General features: G+C 34.9%; 1 protein-coding gene across 1 annotated transcript in view; it reads right to left on the minus strand.

Annotated features, from left to right (window-relative positions):
• Positions 1-19551, minus strand: part of naf1 (nuclear assembly factor 1 homolog (S. cerevisiae)) — a 38111-nt gene extending 18560 nt beyond the window's left edge. Inside the window, exons 1-4 of the mRNA XM_088633296.1 lie at positions 19479-19551; positions 17665-18294; positions 16578-16737; positions 2834-2927 (exon numbers count right to left, since the gene is read on the minus strand). Of these exons, the coding sequence (XP_088489422.1) occupies positions 2834-2927; positions 16578-16737; positions 17665-18284 (874 nt within the window). The 5' untranslated portion in view covers positions 18285-18294; positions 19479-19551. The remainder of the gene's footprint in view (positions 1-2833; positions 2928-16577; positions 16738-17664; positions 18295-19478) is intronic.
• Between the last annotated feature and the right edge of the window lie 630 nt (positions 19552-20181).

The following is a 20181-nucleotide window of genomic DNA, read 5'->3' on the forward strand; positions in this document are numbered from 1 at the left end:
CATAAAACAGAAATATTGCTGCTCATAATTTAAATATAATTATTTATATTAACAAGTATTAACATTAAGAAAGAGCGGTCGTTCATCCCCTCTGCTTCTGGGATCATGTTAAAAGCTTCATAAGATGTCTCTTATAACGGGCAGTGAATGTTTCTCTCCAATCGGACACAATACATTGATGATGCCAACTATACCAAAAGATTCATGAGTTATCAAAAGCTTTGTAATACACTATTACTTCAACGAATTGACAAGAAAGGCTGTAAGTTATCAGGAATTGTAGAATATAGTCTCAGCAGAAAGAGTACACTCAAATCAGAACCTGATGGAGCAAAGATTTCCAGCTGCACTGGTTTGATTTTAAGTTCACAATTTTCTTTATGCCTATGCTACTGTGCACTCCTTAACTTTTTAAATCTTCAAGGTGTTTATTTGGCAATATGTTGAATTAAGGTTAATATTTCAACTGAGCTTGTTCACTGATTTTCCAAATTTATTGAACAGGAGTGCAAATGAATTAGGTAGGCAATTAAACCTGTTTACTGTTTAATGAAAACGTCTGGCTGCTCTTCTCTAGTTTCCCTACAGATTGTACTTTCATTATGTGGATGTAATATTCTATGTGGTTTAGCAATAGCATTTTATAGTTTAAATTTAGTGTCTTCTGTAGTACTTAGTTTATATCTGAGCATTATTAGCACGTCAATACTTGTTCTGCACCTGCACCTAAACCTGTTTAACATGAATATAGCATAACACCTTACTCTTCTTCCCACTGTGCAATATCCACTGTGATGCTAACCACTGCATCTTTTATATCATTCATCTGCTGTAAATACAAATTCATACTACATCTTTTCATTCCTGTAACCTTCTATGTACATCACACTGTACTGTTCCAAGGTGTTGGTCCCCTGTCAAAAAGTCAAAGCTTTCCAATTCCATTTGATTTTTAAAGTCTACAGAACTAAAAAGAAACACCACCACACACGAAATCACCTAAACTAGACCAAACTCATCTTAATATTATTCTGTTTTCTATGCATAGATCTATGTTTTGCATCCTACTTTAGGGAGCTCACTACAGTTGTCAGTTTAATTGTCAATTATTCCCAAAGTACCTTGCCAAAGGCATTCTGATTACTATGGTTTACCACGAAGCCCTACACACCTAAAGTTTTTGAAGCTTCCTCTGGTTTGCCAAGTTTTCTTTTGTCTATGGAACCCCTGCTGACTATTTGCCATACAGGAAGTATGTCAAGCTATTAGAACATATTTACTTTATTTAGTTTTCTTCTTTGTAAATGTCCATATAGCAAATACTTTCCCTTTCAAGTTAAAGAAAAACCTTTTAAATATATAGGTAATACAAGCTGTAATCGGTCAGTGAAGTTAAAAAATTAGTGCCAATGTTGTTGCTTAAGATGTACAATAAATAGAAGCTAGTTTGCTTTCATTAACAAAAGGTACAGCATTAGTTTTGAACTAATTATTTAGTTTTTTGCCCCCAATAGAAATATTTTGTCCATATTTCCCTGAAATTGTCTCATCATATTGGTGTAAAAGCACAAAAACAGAATCCATTGGGCAAACGCAAAATTTAATTAAGCCTTAATCCTTATCTGGAAAGATAATTGCAGCTATTTAAAAAGCGTTAAGCTAAATCCATTAATTTAATCTTTTCTTGTACATACCTTTACTCAATGCATTTTTTTTAATCATGAAGACAGAAATCTGTCCGGAAACCAGCTTTACAAACATATTTTCAAAATATTGACCCATCAATGCTTTTAATAACTACTATCTATAATTGTACTTTGGATCATATATAATATATATAGCTTATAAGCTAAAAGAAATCTAAATTACAGGTTCATCTGTTAGCCAAAAGTCTGTCATGTTCCATTAGTACTATACTATGCATTTTATGTATCTATATCTGGGTTTTCAAACTGCGGAAGACCACTCTAAAATTTAAAACTTAAAAAGTAAAAAAAAAAGCATTATAGCATACAAAAACATTGAGTCAAGATTCTGACAGGCTAATTTAATTCTATGAGTAAAACTGTAATGAATTAATGGTCAGGGTTTTGAGAGACAATTAAAACTAAAATAAATATGTTCCGTTCCTAAAAAGAGCCAAAACTAGTGGTTTATATGAGGATCTTGGTAAAAGTGCAGAACAAAGATACCAGTCCCACAGTTGTGCCCCTTATATGTCCACTACGCAAAGGGTAAGATGGAAGGTCTGTGCTCAGACACCATTTCCATGCATATAAACATAAATAGGAAAAAAGGAAGTATCATGGTTTATTAGCCCCCTCCAGATCTTAAGGTAAATCAACTAGCCAAAACATTGCAGTGGCATGACCTGTCCTCAGTTTATTCTGGGATGTATAGACAGGTTGGAGGCAGTGTTTTTTTCATTTTGCATTTGACACTGGTCTGCCTTGACTGCCTCGACAGAGAGAGTGAGTTATGCCATAGCCTGTCTGGTGTAGCATGAGAAGAGATATTAATTATTTTTAAAGGTCATAATGCACTGAGAGCAAATTCAGGATGAAATGTAGCTCTAGGGGAAGGAGCTCAATGACTTATAACAGTGGCCATCTCACTGTAACATCACACAATTTCATGCATTTATTTCCAACATTTTTAAAAAATATATTTGTACTACTCTTATAAGTAACATGGACTACTGAAATCATACAAAAGCATGTTGAAATTATATAACGCCTTAAAATGGTACAATATGTTTGATCAGTGGAAAAGTGATAACTACGAATAAAGAAGAAAATGTAGTGCTGAGACATAAAACCCTCATTGTGAATACCTAATTGCTCAATTATACTTGAGACTACTCCAATTGGCTTCACTTCAACATCTTCGGGCAGAATTATAGTCACATCTTCCACAGTTGGCAGGTCCTGTATGATGAGAAAAATAAAGATTTTCAGTACGTTTGCACATTATAGGTAGTGCATCAGTTGTAAACTACAATTGTTGTCTCTAAAGCAAAAACTTTTTTGATTGGGAATTTTAAGCACAAAACTGAAAAAAAGAACACTCGATTTTAACATTTAACAAGTAACAGACATTCTATGTAAGCATATATTTGACAAGAAACATGCCAAGTCCCTTTTTTATCTGTTGAACAAACTCAAAATAATCTAGACAACCTGCATTGATGTATATCTCTTGGTGTCCTTGCTTAAACTGGAGCTAGACAAAATCCAATCATCCAATGTACAATAACTGCAACGATGAATTCTGAATAATATTATATATATATATTATAATTACATAATATAGTTGGTGACTATGAGACTATAGTGGAAGAATATCAATTAAATCAGATTTCTACACAAAATAAAACATCACAGAAACATTTCTTATGAGATGTTTATTTTCTGGCAAATAAGACAAATAAACACTGTTCAGTCTAGTTTGAGTTACAGAAAGGCGAGTGATAACATTTTTGTAAAACACAGCTTTGTTAAAATAGCCATGATTGTCAACTGAAACAGATCAAAGTCCTCTGTCTCCAAAAGCAATAGTTTTCATTAAACTGTTTACTGCATTTCCCCGAAACTTTCTGAAGGCACACAATTAACCACATGAGCACATCTGCAGATGGGCTCTCTTGTACATATCTGCAAACCGCAGTCATCACTTATTAACTTCATCAACCCACTGCGCTGCAAATTGCTTATTGAAGTTGACTCTGTATTGTGTTGAAAGATGTTGTGTCTTCTCTTATTAAATAAAAACCTCATTTTTAGATTATTCTGACATATTTTGAAAACTTTAGCAGAATGTTTAACCTAAGGCAAAACAGAACATGAAGATGTTCATGAAATAAAATTCTGATATCTTTTTGGTAGCACGTCTGTTAATAGATATGCTACCCGGTTTTTCTTTTTTTTCTTCTATTACTGTGGAGTGTTAACAATAATGTCTGTTAATAGATATGCTACCCGGTTTTTCTTTCTTTTCTTCTATTACTGTGGAGTGTTAACAAATCCCTAGCCTCAACGAACACCTGTGCCACTAATACATATCCATAGGATTGTTTCTAACACCTTACAGCTTCTTTAAGTAAATACACCAAACTTAATTTTAGTTTCAATGCAAATAATTAAGGTTCTAATGTGATATATTTCTACTCCAGAAGCTAAAAAATAGACCTATATATAAACACAAAAATAACTTATCATCAAGGATGATGCTTGTATGCATCAATTTTATCAATACTGGATTTCTTCTGTTTCATGCTAATCAAAATGCACAGCTTGCATATCGCATTAGTTAGCCTGCAGAACAGTGGTGGCCAGTCTTATAGGTCATTCTCAAATAATAAATTAAAATACGTTTGGAAAACCATTGCATTTTTTATTAAATTTGCTTAATGTATCAATTATGTGAGGAAAGGCCAACTGTGTTTTTTGATTGCTGCACATTGCTGGCATTTTCATCCCAATTGATTTCTAAATAGCTTAAATTAAAAAAAAGAGTACAAAAAAATGACCAAACTAAATGATTCACACAGTTCATTTCCAATTGTTTTTCAGGTGCGTATCCATCCATTTTCTAAAAGCTTCATCCACTTCAGCGTCGTGGGGGAGCCAAAGACTAGCCCGGCAATTAACGTGCGCAAGGCGGGATACACACTTAATGGGTCAATTTTCCCACCAGTATGTTTTTGAACTGTGGGGGGAAATCGGAGCACCTGAGGAAAACCCACGCAAACATGTAGAGAATCTACAAACTCCACGCAGCAAGAAAACCACGTCGGGAGCTGAAATCAGGGCCCCAGCGCTTTGAGGAAGCATTGCTAACCCTTGCGCCATTGTGCTGTCCCAGTTCTATATCAATATCCAGTAAACAGTTCATACAAACATAATAACCATAAGAAAAACTTCCACTGAAGAACTTTTTTATGTACAGCAATAGAAGTCATTTAGCAGAAGTATTAACCCAAAGAAAAGGGAGTTGTTGATAACTCGACTTTGCCTTTTCCATTTACAGTTAAAAACATAAATCCTGCTAATTAAGAAACAAGGTAAATAAGAAATATTATAGTCCTGCAGTTTATACACCCTCAAGTTTTTGGAGGGGAATTCATTAAATTCAATGCAAAATTCTGATTGAAAACAAAACTCCCATTATTTCCCAAGGAAAAGCTTGCAACTTCTTCCCAGCATCCACAAATTTACCCACTTTTATTCTGTTATCTTATAGAGAACTTTGTCAAAAAAAGAACATTAACACATGTTCATTCATGTTTATGTTAATTAGTCAATTTATTTTAGGGCTGTAGTTAACAAGACTACTTTATAAAAACTGTAACTGTGGAACATTGGCACAATGAAGCCAAGTTCAAGGCCATCAGAACATCTTTCAGTCCTTTTCTATCCTATCGACCTCAAGTTTTACAGCCAGGGAAATGCTTTTCTTATTATGGTTGCATGAATAACACCTGAAGCACGGCAGCACTGGCAACATGCTTTGCCATTATATTAAAAATAAGGAGGACATTTAATGATGAACATTACTAAATGGGGAAAAGAGAGCTTCAATGTAGCAAAAACTCAGAAATACTGTAGATCATACGCATAGCAAGGAATGGGTGTATACAGTTGCATATTTCTATGTATCAATTAATAAAATATTCAGTCAATATTTTCAACAGAACAGATTTAAATAACTATTATATTATGATATTTTAAATAATTACACTTCATAGGATTAAAAATCATACTCAGAGGGTAATTGGTTAAGTTTATCTAAACTGGCACCTAGGAAAGATGCAATGTCTACTTGGATTCAGTTCATCTGAAACTGAGAGCACAATAGAACTAAACCTTATCAGTCTTAAACAGCATCAGACAGGATCTGATTCAGGTATTGAAAGTCAGTACAATGGCCTTTAGATTTAGAAAATGACAGGCAAAAACTGGAGGTACTTCTTTACCAAGGGGGTTGTGCCCAGCAGTGTTGTTGAAGCATGGTTTAAAAGAAACTGCTGGATGAGATCCTCAGATCAGTAAACAACCAAACAGAAAAATGGGCCGAATGGCATCCTTGTTAGTAAGACTTGGATTCTTACGCAAAGCACTACAGTTGCCACATATTTTTCTTTTAATAGCCTACATATCATTTATGAATCAAGAGTTGTGAATAAAGTGGGTTTACTGCTAAAGCCGTCCTAGCAGCACAGAAGGGAAGAGGATTAGTACAGGCCTTCTTGTAAAACTTGTATTATTGAGCCACCTGTCCTGTTTTCTCACATCAAAAGTTAGCAGTGAATGGAGAAACAATGAGGCTGTCATGGATAAACTCAAAGACACTCAGCAAACCACTGGGTTGCTGATATGAGGCAAGCCGAGATAAATCGAAACAACCTAGGCCCACCCCTGCCACAGCTGACTTAGAATATGCCCAAAGTTAATCAAGTGATGTCCGGACTAAGGGTTAAAGAGTGCACTTTTGTGGTCGAATCATTCAGCATTCAAAAGGTGAACTGTTTGGTCATTTTGGTACATTTAACAGCTCCTGGGTGGTTTCAAAGCTTTGTGAAATTAGGTATGCAATCATGGCATGTTCTGCAAGTAATGTCCAGCTTTACTTTAAAACTTTATTTGTGAAATTCCATTGTGTATAAAAGTTGAAGAAAGTAACAAACAGGTTTATGTGCCTTCTACTACCACAACAGCTTTTTTTCTGAACATTTTTTCATGCTGTCTGAGTAAACACTACTTCATGCTGTCTGAACAGCAGGATGGCTTTTACTTTGCAAAACAAGCACTGGAACACCAATAGTAGAGAACAAATGGTGCTGAAAAATACCAGCAATGCTAAAGTAATACCCCTACTGATTCAGTTTTTTTATTTTTAATCTGTGGACTGTGGATATGGGTTGTGAATTTCAGGACCAAACCTCAGTTAAACGGTCAAGATTTTACCTGTAGGAACTGTGTGGTAAAACATTTGTCAAATGAACAATAAAGATAAATGGAATAACATAACAAAAATGAAAAAATCAAATCAAATCCGGTTAAATTCACATTTTCCAACGGCGATATTTCTTTCGTTCTTCGATATTTATTCACTTAAAAATGGCATAGGGATAGCATGACCCCAAATTAGTAAATGGTGAAAATAAATGTTTCTACTATTCACTTTCAAAGACAGTACATTTATTTAGCCAAATAAAAAAAATACATGATCGAGAGCATTTGGTCACTTAAATGTTGTCAAACAAAGCACACTTTTCACTCAACATTTCAAAACTGTCTATCCATTTATCACATGAAGCAAAAGTTTCAGAAAAGAATGTGTCTTTAGCATATTTTGGAAGTACAACATAGTGTGTGGTTTAGCTTTGTCCTCAGAGTTTTGGCATTTACTTCCTAACTAGCAAACATTATTGTTTAGTGTTTTTTAACTTCGACAATTTTAACATTATAATATTATAGTACACATAAAAACAGGAACCAAGAAGATTATTCAGACTTTTAGGATTTTAGTAATGCTACTGAATTGACAGATTAGCAAATGAGTCAAGAAGAACTAAAATGCTATAAAATACCTTATGAAAATGGACAGGTATTTCAATATTAAACATACAAAGGCAGTTCGGTAGAAACCTAACATAGCCAGCCTATTCACATAGATTGGCAGCTTGGTAGAAACCTAACATAGCCAGCCTATTCACATAGATTAAAATGAAATGACTATGTAGGAAATACTATACAAAATGCTAAAGGCAAATCTTCTAGTAAAGATCATGATCAGGAATGAAAACACATGGGTGAATAAGAATCTGGCGAACACTAGTAGGAATATTACTGCTTCATTATGCAACAAATAATTAAGAGAAATCTCAAACTGTCCATAACAGTGGAACACTAAATTACACTTAACCAAAAATGTGTAGTAATAATAAAAGGTCAGTTTTACAGCTTTTGAGCAAATAATTAAGGGATTTGCACAGTTATTAACTTCTTAAACGAATAACTGTAAGATGTTCCAAAATATTCTGATTATTTCATCAATTGACTAGGTGTTCTGTATACCATTTTCTGTGTAATGTATTCTCAGGAATTATGTAGAAAACAAACATTCTTAAGTCGAATTCTCTATATCAGGGTACCTCATTATATATAAACATAAATTAAAATGTACTAAACAAAGTTTCAGCTCCTTTACAGAAACAAGCTCAAACTAATTAGGCAATCCCAGCCTTAATAACATATTTGCACTTTTATTTTAGTTGGCATTATAACTTTTGATGTGAAAGCATTATAAATTCCATTATGCAAAACTATTATAATGACAATACTGAAGAAACATGAGATATGGACAAGACAAAGGAAAAATCAATGCAGGGAAAGAAAACTACCAAATGGAGCCTATGTAACAGAAATATGGGGGAGGGGGGATTACATTTATGTTACATTAATGCTTCTAAAAGGAAAATATATTTTCTACAAGAACTTAACATAATATTTTTTTACATAATCCATTTGCATGACATGAATGCAAGGATATGTACAATACTGACGGATTGTCATTTGTTTGTTAAGCCTTGAGACAAATAATATTTTAAAATGTATTTGCTCAAGTAAATGTACAATGCAGAGAAATTATATTAAAAAATTAATCCAGTATTGGAAGCACATGGATAAAGCAAAATACTACCAGTCTATTAATAAGTAATTAATTTGGAAATGAACTTATTTTTATTTAGCTAGAAATGATATCTTCATTAGCTGTGCAGAAAAAGGATTGCTAACCCTGGATAACCATAATATACCTGATTTTATGCATCACCCTTAAACCATCAACTGCTAAACAAAACAAATTCACTCAAAGTGAAAATATTATCACATAAGCAGCATGGTGGTGTAGTGGTTAGCATTCTTGCTTCATAACACCAACACCCTGGGATCAATTCTCGACCCGGGGTGCTATCTGCGTGGGGTTTGTATGTTCTCCCCATGTTTGTGTGGGTTTCCTCCTGGTACTTCGCCCCCCAACACAGTCCAAAACCATAATAGTGGGGTTAATTGGCTTCTGGGTAAATTGTTTTTGTTATGAGTGTGTTATGTCTGTGTGTCTGCCCTGCGATGGACTGGCACCCCGTCCAGGGTGTATCCTGCCTTGCCCCCACTGCTTGCCACAATAGGCTTAACCTCCCCCATGACCCAGATTGTAAAGAAGCAGTTAGAAAATGGATGAATGGATGAATGGATAAATGTTTTATCACCCTGTACCTCTCAAGGATCATAGTTTGCTACTCTGGACCTAAATTAAACTTAAAATAATTGCTACCAAATTACTATCATTCCAAGACTTTACAAATTGATGCCATAAGGGAGATTTATGATACCTGCTGGATTATGACTCACCAGATTTGGAAACCCCTACTATGGGGTATAAATGTACCATAACACAAACAGGAGTTTTAAATATGTGATATATTTTTGTTACTGAAATGTGTAGTGTAGATACTAGTCAATAAGAACTATTTCCATACCATATCTTTAACAAAAACTATTACAATTACACTAATTCAAATACTATCAGCAGGTACCATTTTCCCATTAAAGACAATTTAACTCTGTTCTTCATTTAGAAACAAAATTCTTCATGCTTTTAATATTTTTGTTATAAAAATATAAAGCAGTCTGCAAAGATTTTTGGAACATAAGGCTTGTTTTGATATAATTAAAAATGACAAGAGCACAGTGCCTTGCGGTATTTTCCAACTGAGTCCGTTAACATCAAACGTCAAGTGCTTTTACAGTTCAATTTTTGTTCTGCTGTTGCAGAATTCCATCTTCTAAAATGGCTCGAGCTTGAATTTTAACAGTTTGACCAATAGTGTACATTGTCTGCTGTTTTAATTTTCTTTTCTAACATCTCATATGAAAAAAATCTGTAAACAGTATAGGCAAAACAGTTTTTATAGGAATTCTCCTCATCTTTGTATTTGCTTATTTGAAATCATAACTTGACATCCCCACAAAACAGTCTGAAATCAAAAATGCATTAAAAAAACCTTATAACTATAATTTAAACAAAAAATGACTTATATAGTTAAGTAAAGTTCTTAAGAATCAATCTGTAAAATATTTGACTTGAATGATTCCCTTTGCCATTAATTAGGATAACTGTATGTAAATATTACAATAGTTTAAGTTTATATAAATAAAACCTTTTGCATCCTACTTTTTAAATACTTTTTTCCTTACAATTTTAAATCATAAACTATACTGATCATCAAAAGAAATATTTAAATTGTAACTTAATCAAACTTACAGTTACCAGGAAAATGTAAGAATACTTTTGCATTCCTCTTGTAGAATCCTAACAAGTATGTGCAGGTTTACCAAGCCCTAGATGTCACATATTGGCCCTTTTCATTGGGTAAATGTTCAATAAGCAATGGGCCACAAGTCTATTGAATAGTACATCTGCCGCACAACTGTCACATTCATATTTTGTATTGTTACGTGAACAGTACAAGGATTTATTCATCGTGGTAGAAGGTTGTCATATAAGAATAATAATAATTGCTTACACTTATATAGTGCTTTTCTGGACACTCCACTCAAAGCGCTTTTTACAGGTAATGGGGACTCCCCTCCACCACCACCAATGTGCAGCCCCACCTGGATGATGCGACGGCAGCCATAGTGCGCCAGAACGCTGAGTAATGAACAGCAGAGTAATGAAGCCAATTCATAGATGGGGATTATTAGGAGGCCATGATTGGTAAGGGCCAATGGGAAATTTGGCCAGGACGCCGGGGTTACACCCCTACTCTTTTTGAGAAACGCCCTGGGATTTTTAATGACCGCATAAAGTCAGGACCTCGGTTTTACGTCTCATCCAAAGGACAGTGCCTGTTTACAGTATAGTGTCCCTGTCACTAAACTGGGGCATTAGGACCCACATGGACCGCAGGGTGAGCGCCCCCCACTGGCCCCACTAACACCTCTGCCAGCAGCAACCTTAGCTTTCCCAGGAAAATTAAAGCTAAAACTGAAAATAGCAATTTAGTAGTTAAACAAAAGTACAAAGAAAATTACAATTAATTTCAGACCAACAGGTTCACCCGAAAGAGATTTCATTTTAAATACAAAATCTGTTGTGTATATATTAAACAAACCTGCATATCATAATCCATATGGTGAGAAGGCTAAGTTATTCAAGTGTTATTTTACATATTTATTTTATTTTAATTCATCTTTCTTCAGTTTGTAATTTTACAAGTTTATAGTTAACAGACGTGCAAATGTTACACAACTCATTCTTATTTGATAATATTTGGTTTGAAAGAAACAAACTTCAATCATTGATCTTGTTTCTAATAACCATATCAAGTCAACTATTCTCTCCCTTTACAATCTGTACACGAATCTGTACACTAATCTGTACGCACTCTCATCTTTCAATTAATTTGATTACTGAACTTTGAGCTTTATATATTTGCAGGTAATATTTCTTTATTTCTTTAAATAAACAAAACGACGTAATCTTGCTCAGTGTATCTAAAAGCAAATTTCACATTGTGGAAAATTACATAATGTATAAGGTGTCTCTTTTTTAATTGAACAGATGGTCTGGTCTTCAAATGGAATTTTAAAAAGTACTTTGCTTCTCTGCTTTCCAGGAAAGGAAAAAGAGGCATAGATGTTGATTAAAGAAAGTTGGCCTTTATTACTAACCACTTAATTAATGTAACAGATAGAAAATATTTTTTTCTCTCTAAACAGTTGCAACATACAGCCGAAGTATCAATACTGTAATACAGTTGACACCTAACATCTGCTTAATTACTGAAAAAGAAATATCACTCTATGCATGCATGTATAGTTTTATAGAAACGTACAGGGATTTTTTGGATATTGATTAAATGTTTTGGCATCATTTTGATTCACTGATCATGTATAGTATGACTGACCATGACACACTCAAGTGACTGTGTTGCATAAGCACTAAATCACCTCATTAATGAAAGTGTTGATTTGTCGCAAGTAATGAAATGATTTAACCAGGTGAATGTCAAGCCTGGTAAAAAGAAAATCAAGAAAAACACAGAGAGGAACTAATATGCCCTGCGTATCTATAGAACAAGGCCTTTGTGTTACTGGTATGTTGAAAACTAGTACACTGTTCTTGGCTGTAGCCCCAGATGGCAAGCAACAGTCTATCAAGGACAGGACAAAATCTGAGAAACCATGAGTCAATACACCTCACCAACATAATTTTATACTCCATCTTTGTGATTGTTTTCCAGTTCCACTGCATCAGAATGCCATATGTCATATCCATATCTTTGCAGTAAATGGAAAAAAGTCCATGTTAACAGTTCTATTTGAATAAGGACGTATCACCCTATCTTTAACGGCTATTTTGGGTAAGTACTTTTGGAAAAACAAAAAACAGAACTAAAATAGTACCAAATATGACACATTTGCTTGCGAGCTTCCTTATGCTTATATGTTAAACAGCTTAACACCAAGAACAGCAAAAGCAGAACTGATGCATCAGCAATGATATAGTGTTGTTCAAATAACTAGTCTGTGGAAGTAAAAGTTGTTTGATTGACAATTATGTGACAGAAGAAAACAGTTAATACTTTAAAACTCAAGGCAGCAGCTTCCAGGGCATCACTATTATGGGCAGTGAAGTCCACATACCAGTCACAAAAACTTAAAATCAGTGTCAGCGACATCAAAACCACAAGAAAAAAAATAATGGCGGAGTGGTTGATGACGACACTATGCCTAGAAACACTGTATGTAAGGTATGCATCAAGAATTCTGAGTTAACAGCTGTATGTTGTCTCCCTAGAGCTAAGGTTGCTGATGATGTTTATAGAACAGACAGGTTCCTAACAAAAGCAGGCGACAATACTTCATCGTCTAAGTTGAGATAAATGACACTGGCTTAAACACCACACTTCACATTTGAAACAGTTTGAAGACACAGAATCCTGCAAAAGGCTTTAGTTTTCTCAGTCTGAAAATCCTTCCATTCCTAAATGAGGTAAGCACATAATGTCTTCTCATAATGATCCATGGAGAACTAAAAAAAACAAACATTTAAAGTAGACTGAAGGGGGGACGAATCCAAAGAACGACTCATAAATTAAAAGTTTATTTCTAATTGTTAACCTAACTCAAACACTATTAAAAACATTATACATGAGATAGGAACTACGACATTAGCAAGTAATAAAGATGTAACTGGAATCACCACAACAGTTTCTGGAGAGTGCTGGTGATGAATATAACATTAGTGGATACACAGTGTTCTGGAAAAGGAGGATGGATAGAAGAGGGGGAAGTGCACTCTACTGTATATCAAAGAAATGTGCATAGCAATAACCTAGTTGAGTCAAGATTTCTCAGACTCTATATAGGTCAAACTTAAAAACATGCAAAAGGCATACTCTTAGGAGTTTGTCACCAAATTCAAATATTAATTATTAGGAATATGTGCCAAAAAAGAAGTGGCTTTCATGAAAGATTTTGAATGTGTTAAAAAGACTGGTAAAAAATGACACCAGACTGGACTGGAAGCACCAGAAATGGTTCAAATGGTTAATGACTGCTTCTTTACTCAGCTTGTCAGAGAACCTACAAGAGAAAATGTCCGTATTGATCTAGTCTTTTATGAAACTTAACATTGTAGGTAAGAGAATTATTAAGAAACTGTAATCATATTATGCAATGCTTTGAAGTGTATTATATAAACATCACAGATTGACTGCAAAAGAAAGGCTTGAAATTTCAATAAACCAGACTAGGAATGATACAGTTTATGAGTATAAAAAACCACACAGCATGCAGAAGGGCAAGATAAGTACTATATGCATTAAAGAATAAATTAATACAGGGGCCTCAAATCCTGCCCCTGAAAAGCTGAAAATACCCGTCAGGTTTTATATTACGTTAGATACAAATCATCAATTTTTAAAACCTAATTCAATTTATAAATAAGGATTTAAAAAGGTGTTTATTAATTAAGCAATATAGATATAATTGAAATCTGAAATAAATCAGAACAACCTTCATTCAGTCAATAGACCAGAGTTCTATTAATATTGTAACAGCTATAGTTGACTATGGCAGCCATAGCACTCTGCAACTCAAAACTGGCAACCCACTGAAGTTAAGCAGGTGTGAGCCTGGTCAGTACCTGGATAGGAGACGTATTGGGAAAAACTAAGGATGCTCCTGGAAACTGTGTTCGTGGGGCCAGCAGGGGGCGCTCACCCTGTGGTCTATGTGGGTCCTGATTCCCCAGTATAGTGATGGGGACACTATAAACCATGGACAAGTGCTTTTTAAACTTAACAGAAGGATCTTTTAGAATAGAAAAGCAGTGAGGGTCTGGAAAAAAGTAACCAGCCAAGCTATAGATGCAGATTGGGAAGTTTTTTTTTTTTAAATCAAGCAAAATATACCCTTGATTATTTCAAGATATAGATTTATAACATCCTTGTATAAATTAATTTCTATTTACCAAATGTGCTAGATGGGAAGAATGGATTCCACTCATTTGAAATGTCTTAGATGTTCATAAAATGAATCAATTCATGGACCCAAAGCAAAAATACTTAGTTTAAAGTATTATAATTATAACCATCACACCATAATGTGTAATATTTAATGTAAATTGTACTTGCATTATAATGTAGTTTTATTAATAAATTAATGACGAAAGTATAATTTTTTCTTCAAAAGTCAAACTTCAGGAACAGCCATTTGAGCTCTTCTTTAGGACAAGCTACCAGCAAAGCTGGATAACAACATACTCCGGTCCCTATGACTCAAAACCTGAAAGGCCCAAAAGCTGCCTGTATCCTGTCCTGCTAGCACCTTTCCCTTGGCATTCTTCCCTTCCTGTTCCTGCCTCCTGCCTGTCTTCTCTCAATTGGCCATTTCTCACTTCTCCTCAGCAAACGCCAACAGCTGCCCAAACCACCAAGTCCCAGCTTGTAGATTCCCTTCTTGCCTCAGCAAATTCTAAAGAGTTCACAAACGTTCTAGCACCACTGTATATGAGTCAAGTATTTCTAACTAATGATACACAAGTCAATAACAAAAAACTTCTAAACAGAAATAACTACCTCCCAAGGTAATTCTACCACTAAGCCAACTTTCAACATGTGAAACAAACAACTGCTAAGGCAGATCATAATCTTGCTTACTGATTTGATTTACATAAATTAATTATAAAAACTTTTCATAATTAAAAGCCTGGTGCAGTCTGAACAAACTGTGCTGCTATGCAGAAAGAGCAAGAGATTTCAAAAGGCATGCATGGCACACTTGTGTTATCAAAAGAGCACAAGGAAAGTTTTAACTACAGACTTTAATACCTAAGGCAAAATATAAGCCTTTCTTTTTCTTTACAGAAACAATGTCCACCATCATTAAAAAAAAACATGCTGCATGTGTTAAAAATGATATTGTGTTCAAAAAAAGTGTTGCATTGCTCAAAATTTATGCATGCCTGCTAAATATCTTGCCAACATCTAATACATACATTGCAATACTATTAACTCTTTAAGGATAAAGCAGTTCTAGAAAATGGATGGAGAGGCTCTCATAACTATAATGACAATGGATCTTCTAGGTTAGCAGATGATTAGATTTCCCGTGAAGTAATGTACTAGCTGTCATTGATTAATGTTTGGAATTTTTTTTTAACTCACAAAATATGCATTAAAGATGATAATAGATATAAAACATGACCTTTTCACTGACTGTTTTAAAATTACTGGAGGAATGTTTTACTCTGTATGCTTTAGAAAGCATTGCCTGCCTCAAAGCTACTGCCATTTTAAGCATTAGAACAACTTAATTTGAATAATGACATCTTTTCACTGGAAAACCGTGAAAACCCAAATGCTTGCAGTGTCGTGAGTATGTACACCTCTATGCCACTAGTGGTTCTTTTTTGTTTTCAATTATAATCTTATGTTCACTACAAAACACTATATGATTCTAATGGTAATATGCAACATGGCGCAGTAGGACTAAAGTGGTATAAATTCAAGTAAGATTATAATACTGCAGTGATTTGGGAAAACTAAGCACAACAATACTATACATGTATTGAGTACTGTAATCATGAAGAAGCAAAATAACCTCAAAATAACTGTTTTTGCTATTGTTTTAACAGTGGTATTGTACCCCAAAACTTTAAACCTCTTTGTCAAAACATTCTACAAGACCCAATGAAAACAAATGTCACAGTAATCTAATTATCCATAAAACTGATACAATGCAGTGGTACTCCTTGGTATTCTAGATATCTTTCATGCTCTTGGGTCAATGATAAAAGACATGTTGCTTCCAGTTTAGGAGAAAAAAATCATTTTTTCTTTACCTTTTTTTAAGGTACAGCCTAAATAGTGAAATACACAAGACACTGTAGCTATCAAGAGAAGTAACAAATAACAAAGCTCTATAACTTTTTTACCAGAGCCTACTCAAGGTTCTTAGAGGTTACACTGTTTATTAAAAGGCAAAAATATCTGGATAACATACCTCAATGAGAATTTCATCTTTAGTTTTAACAGGATGTGCTTTTTTTCCATTACCAAAAGCCATGCACTCATCATCATCATCATCAGCTTCACCTAGTGTAGCAGGCAAAAGCGCAGAAGATGAAGAGGAGGAGGACGAGGAAGAAGAGGAATCTGAATCACTAAAAAATAAAAACATGAAATTAAAACAAAAATGTACTGACTTCTTAAAAACTGCAGAAACTTAGTTCTGCAACAAATAATCCATACATCACATAATGAAGAATGATAACATCTGTATGTATCATTCAGAGAAAACAGGTTACAATGGAAAATTCTGAAACGGCAAACAACATTCCCTACATGAGAAAGGATTCTATTTAAAAGCAATACACAATATCTAATAATTTGATGTTTAATAACGGCAATATGCTATTTTTGCTGTAAACTCATGTCAAACTCTGAATAAACGGGGTAGTGAAACAATCTACTGAGGGCGATATTTTTCATCTTGCCACAATAAGGCAAAGAAACATCTTGGCTGAAGAGGTCAGCAACATATAATTATTGGATTTGGGAAGAAAGAACACATATAGCAGTAAATAGTAAATTGCTTAGCTTCTGAAATCTGATAACATCTAACTAGCAAGTGGTATTGCTATGTTAATCTATAAATAGGTTCACATCATTTTTCCTGTCAAAAAAAGTTCTAGGTGGACATAAAATGTTTCAGTTCAGGTGGGTAGCTGCATCAGCATGCGTAGGCTGCAAAGGAACAAGTAATAGGTTTATTCCATGCTGAAAAAAAGGAGAAAGAAAACATGTTTCGGCCGTGGAGCCTTCTTCAGGTGTGAGAAAGACAAGGCAGTAAGCAAAGGTAATGTAGCAGAAGAACAAAGGCTGGGAGAGAGGAGGAGTGAGTGGCAGGAGCAGGGGACAGACAGAGAGGCCAATCAAGAGGTGTGAAGTCAGGATAGTGTAGAATAAGTCAGAATAGTAAAATGTTTCATACATCTACTACAACATACAAATAGGGTGATCTGCATTTTCACTTTGTAAATATTTTCTGAAATGTTTAAAACCTTTCAACAAGGCTGTTCAGTACGTACCTGTCGGAAGAGGAGTCCTCAGATGAGCTGCTGTCGTCACTTTCTTCACTCGGGTTAGTCTCCTTGTCATCACTCCTTAATATCATGCAAACCTGAGGAAATGTAACATCCCTCCCAGCCAGCAGGCTCTCTGCTTCAGCAGCTTCAGGAGTGTTTATAAAATTAAGTGTCTCCATTCTTGATGACACTGTAATCTCCATGTCTTCACTCTGAGATGTGTGATCAGCCACTTGATTCATTTCAAGTATTCCAGTTCCGGTATTTTTAACTCCTGCTACACCTGCATCAAATTCTGTCCCGTCTCTTTGTATATCAGAATCACGCTTCTCTGCTTTCTCAGAACATTCGGGCACTACTACCACATTGCCATTTACTTCATTTGTACCAGGTGTGGGAGACTTGTTGCCAACCATATGCTTATTTGAGTACTGATCTTCAATGCCAGTGCTTAATGGATTTGTCAGGGACTCGGTCTCAACTTTTGTAGAGTCTGTTGTCAGAGAATCCAGTAACTCAGGAGCTAAAGCACTGCTGTGGTCTTTCTGTGTTTCTACAGTATTTACTACACTATTGTCATCTACCAAATGCTCCAGAGCTGTTTCACAATGCTCTTGTTCCATGGTGTACTGTCTATATGAAAAAAGAGAAAAACATTACTTTTCATGAAAACTGTTAACTATTTATCCAATTTTGAGAAAGTTAAACGTGTAATGGCAAAATACACACAATAAAAATACAAACAGCCAAGTTCCATCCACCCATTTTTTAACCACTTTGACCAATGTAGGGAAGATGGAGAGTGTCCTAGCAAGTGGGTCAGGGTACACTCTGGATGGAATGCCAGTCCATCACAGAGCACACAATTTCCCTCACAGGATCAATAAAGTATCTATCACACACACCAGGAGCAATTTTTCCAGAAGCCAATTAAACTCCCAGCATGTCTTTGGACTGTGGAAGGAACCCTGAGCACCCTGGGGAAACCCACATGAACACTTTGAGAACATACAAACTTCATGCAGATGGGACAATTTCATGAAACCGCAGATCCAGAATTTAACCCAGGGCCCCAGTGGTGGGAGGCAGCAATGCTAATCACTGTGCCACCATTCCACCACTGGCATGCTCCAATGTCTGAAAAACATTTCAGTACCACAAACTGTAGCAGTATTGTTAAGAAAAATACAATATTTTAAATTTTCAACATGTGAAATCGAACAAGTCTGGAAAACAAGACAGATTTATTTACTTTATTTCTGTGATCAATATCTACATAGAATATTCTCACTCATTTTTCTCTTTATTTATTGCTTACAATTCTGTCCTGCTCTAACAACTATATTTTTCTTCATTCATCTTTGTGGTGGTATGATATTGCATGTCGTAGTGTATGAGTTTGGGACATGTGAAAATACACTTTTCTGATATACGTTTCATGCAATTCGTTGCAAATTTGCACTGTTAAGAACGCTGAAACAATAATTTACAAGATGCTACAACTGATGTTCACACAATTGACGTTACGGTGGCTGTTTCAGATACATGCTGAACCGCCGCGACCCTTACTAAGACAATAAAAATGAAAATCAATTGACGCACCGATGTTAAAAACCAAAAGGCAGCAGAATTTCAGCAAGCTCGTTGATCACAGCATTTACCGCAAGTTTGAACTACATTGTTTCGAAAAGAAATAGCGAATAGCATTATTTATGACAAGCAAAAATAGATATTATAAGAGTCACTTTTATGGATGTTTACGCTATTTTCTAAAACTTTAAGCGATATTACTTTGCGTATACAAATCATGTGCTTACCTTTCTGATATTGTACAGTGCAACACGTTGTTTGATCTCAAACGAGTTCTTCCGGCTGCCTATTTCTACGCAGGGTAGAAAGAACATACGTCATCAAATCACGCCGGTGATAAAGCTGCTGATAGTGTGTTGCATGGAAAAAAAATAAAAAAAGTGTGTTGCATGGCTCATAAGGAAACGATGTTTGTGAAAATACTTTCTGTTTAAAGACAATTTATCTTTATTCTAGGAATTAATAACTATAGCCATTGCTTGTCTTGTTCTGCGTTTTGCTTTGTAAAAAGCAAGTGCTTAATACAACAGCACTCATAATATTACTGTAGTATGTATAGAAGGTCATATACTGTACTATTACTAGGAAATTATTTAAAAATGCACATTTTAACGTGTTGCAAAAAAAGACCTGAACATCACACACGATGTTTTTATTAGTAGAAGCTTAGCAGACACTCCTAGCCAGGGCGACTTACAATACATAGTTACTTTTATAATCCAGTACATTAAGTAACAATTTACCATTTGGAAACCAACAACAATGAAGTTGAAGGTACCTTGGCAACACATATCCACAAGGAACATAAATAAGTGAAGAAAATATGAGGGTTATTTTTAGTCACACCCCTGTAGTTAGTATTTTGTAATCCTCTTCTGGAAGGTATTGTAACAACCGCGGAGTTTGGTGCAGAATGGAGCTGTCTATCTT

Source organism: Lepisosteus platostomus, chromosome 1, assembly GCF_059453375.1.
Source record: "Lepisosteus platostomus isolate fLepPlt1 chromosome 1, fLepPlt1.hap1, whole genome shotgun sequence".
In the NCBI taxonomy this organism is placed as follows: Eukaryota; Metazoa; Chordata; class Actinopteri; order Semionotiformes; family Lepisosteidae; genus Lepisosteus; species Lepisosteus platostomus.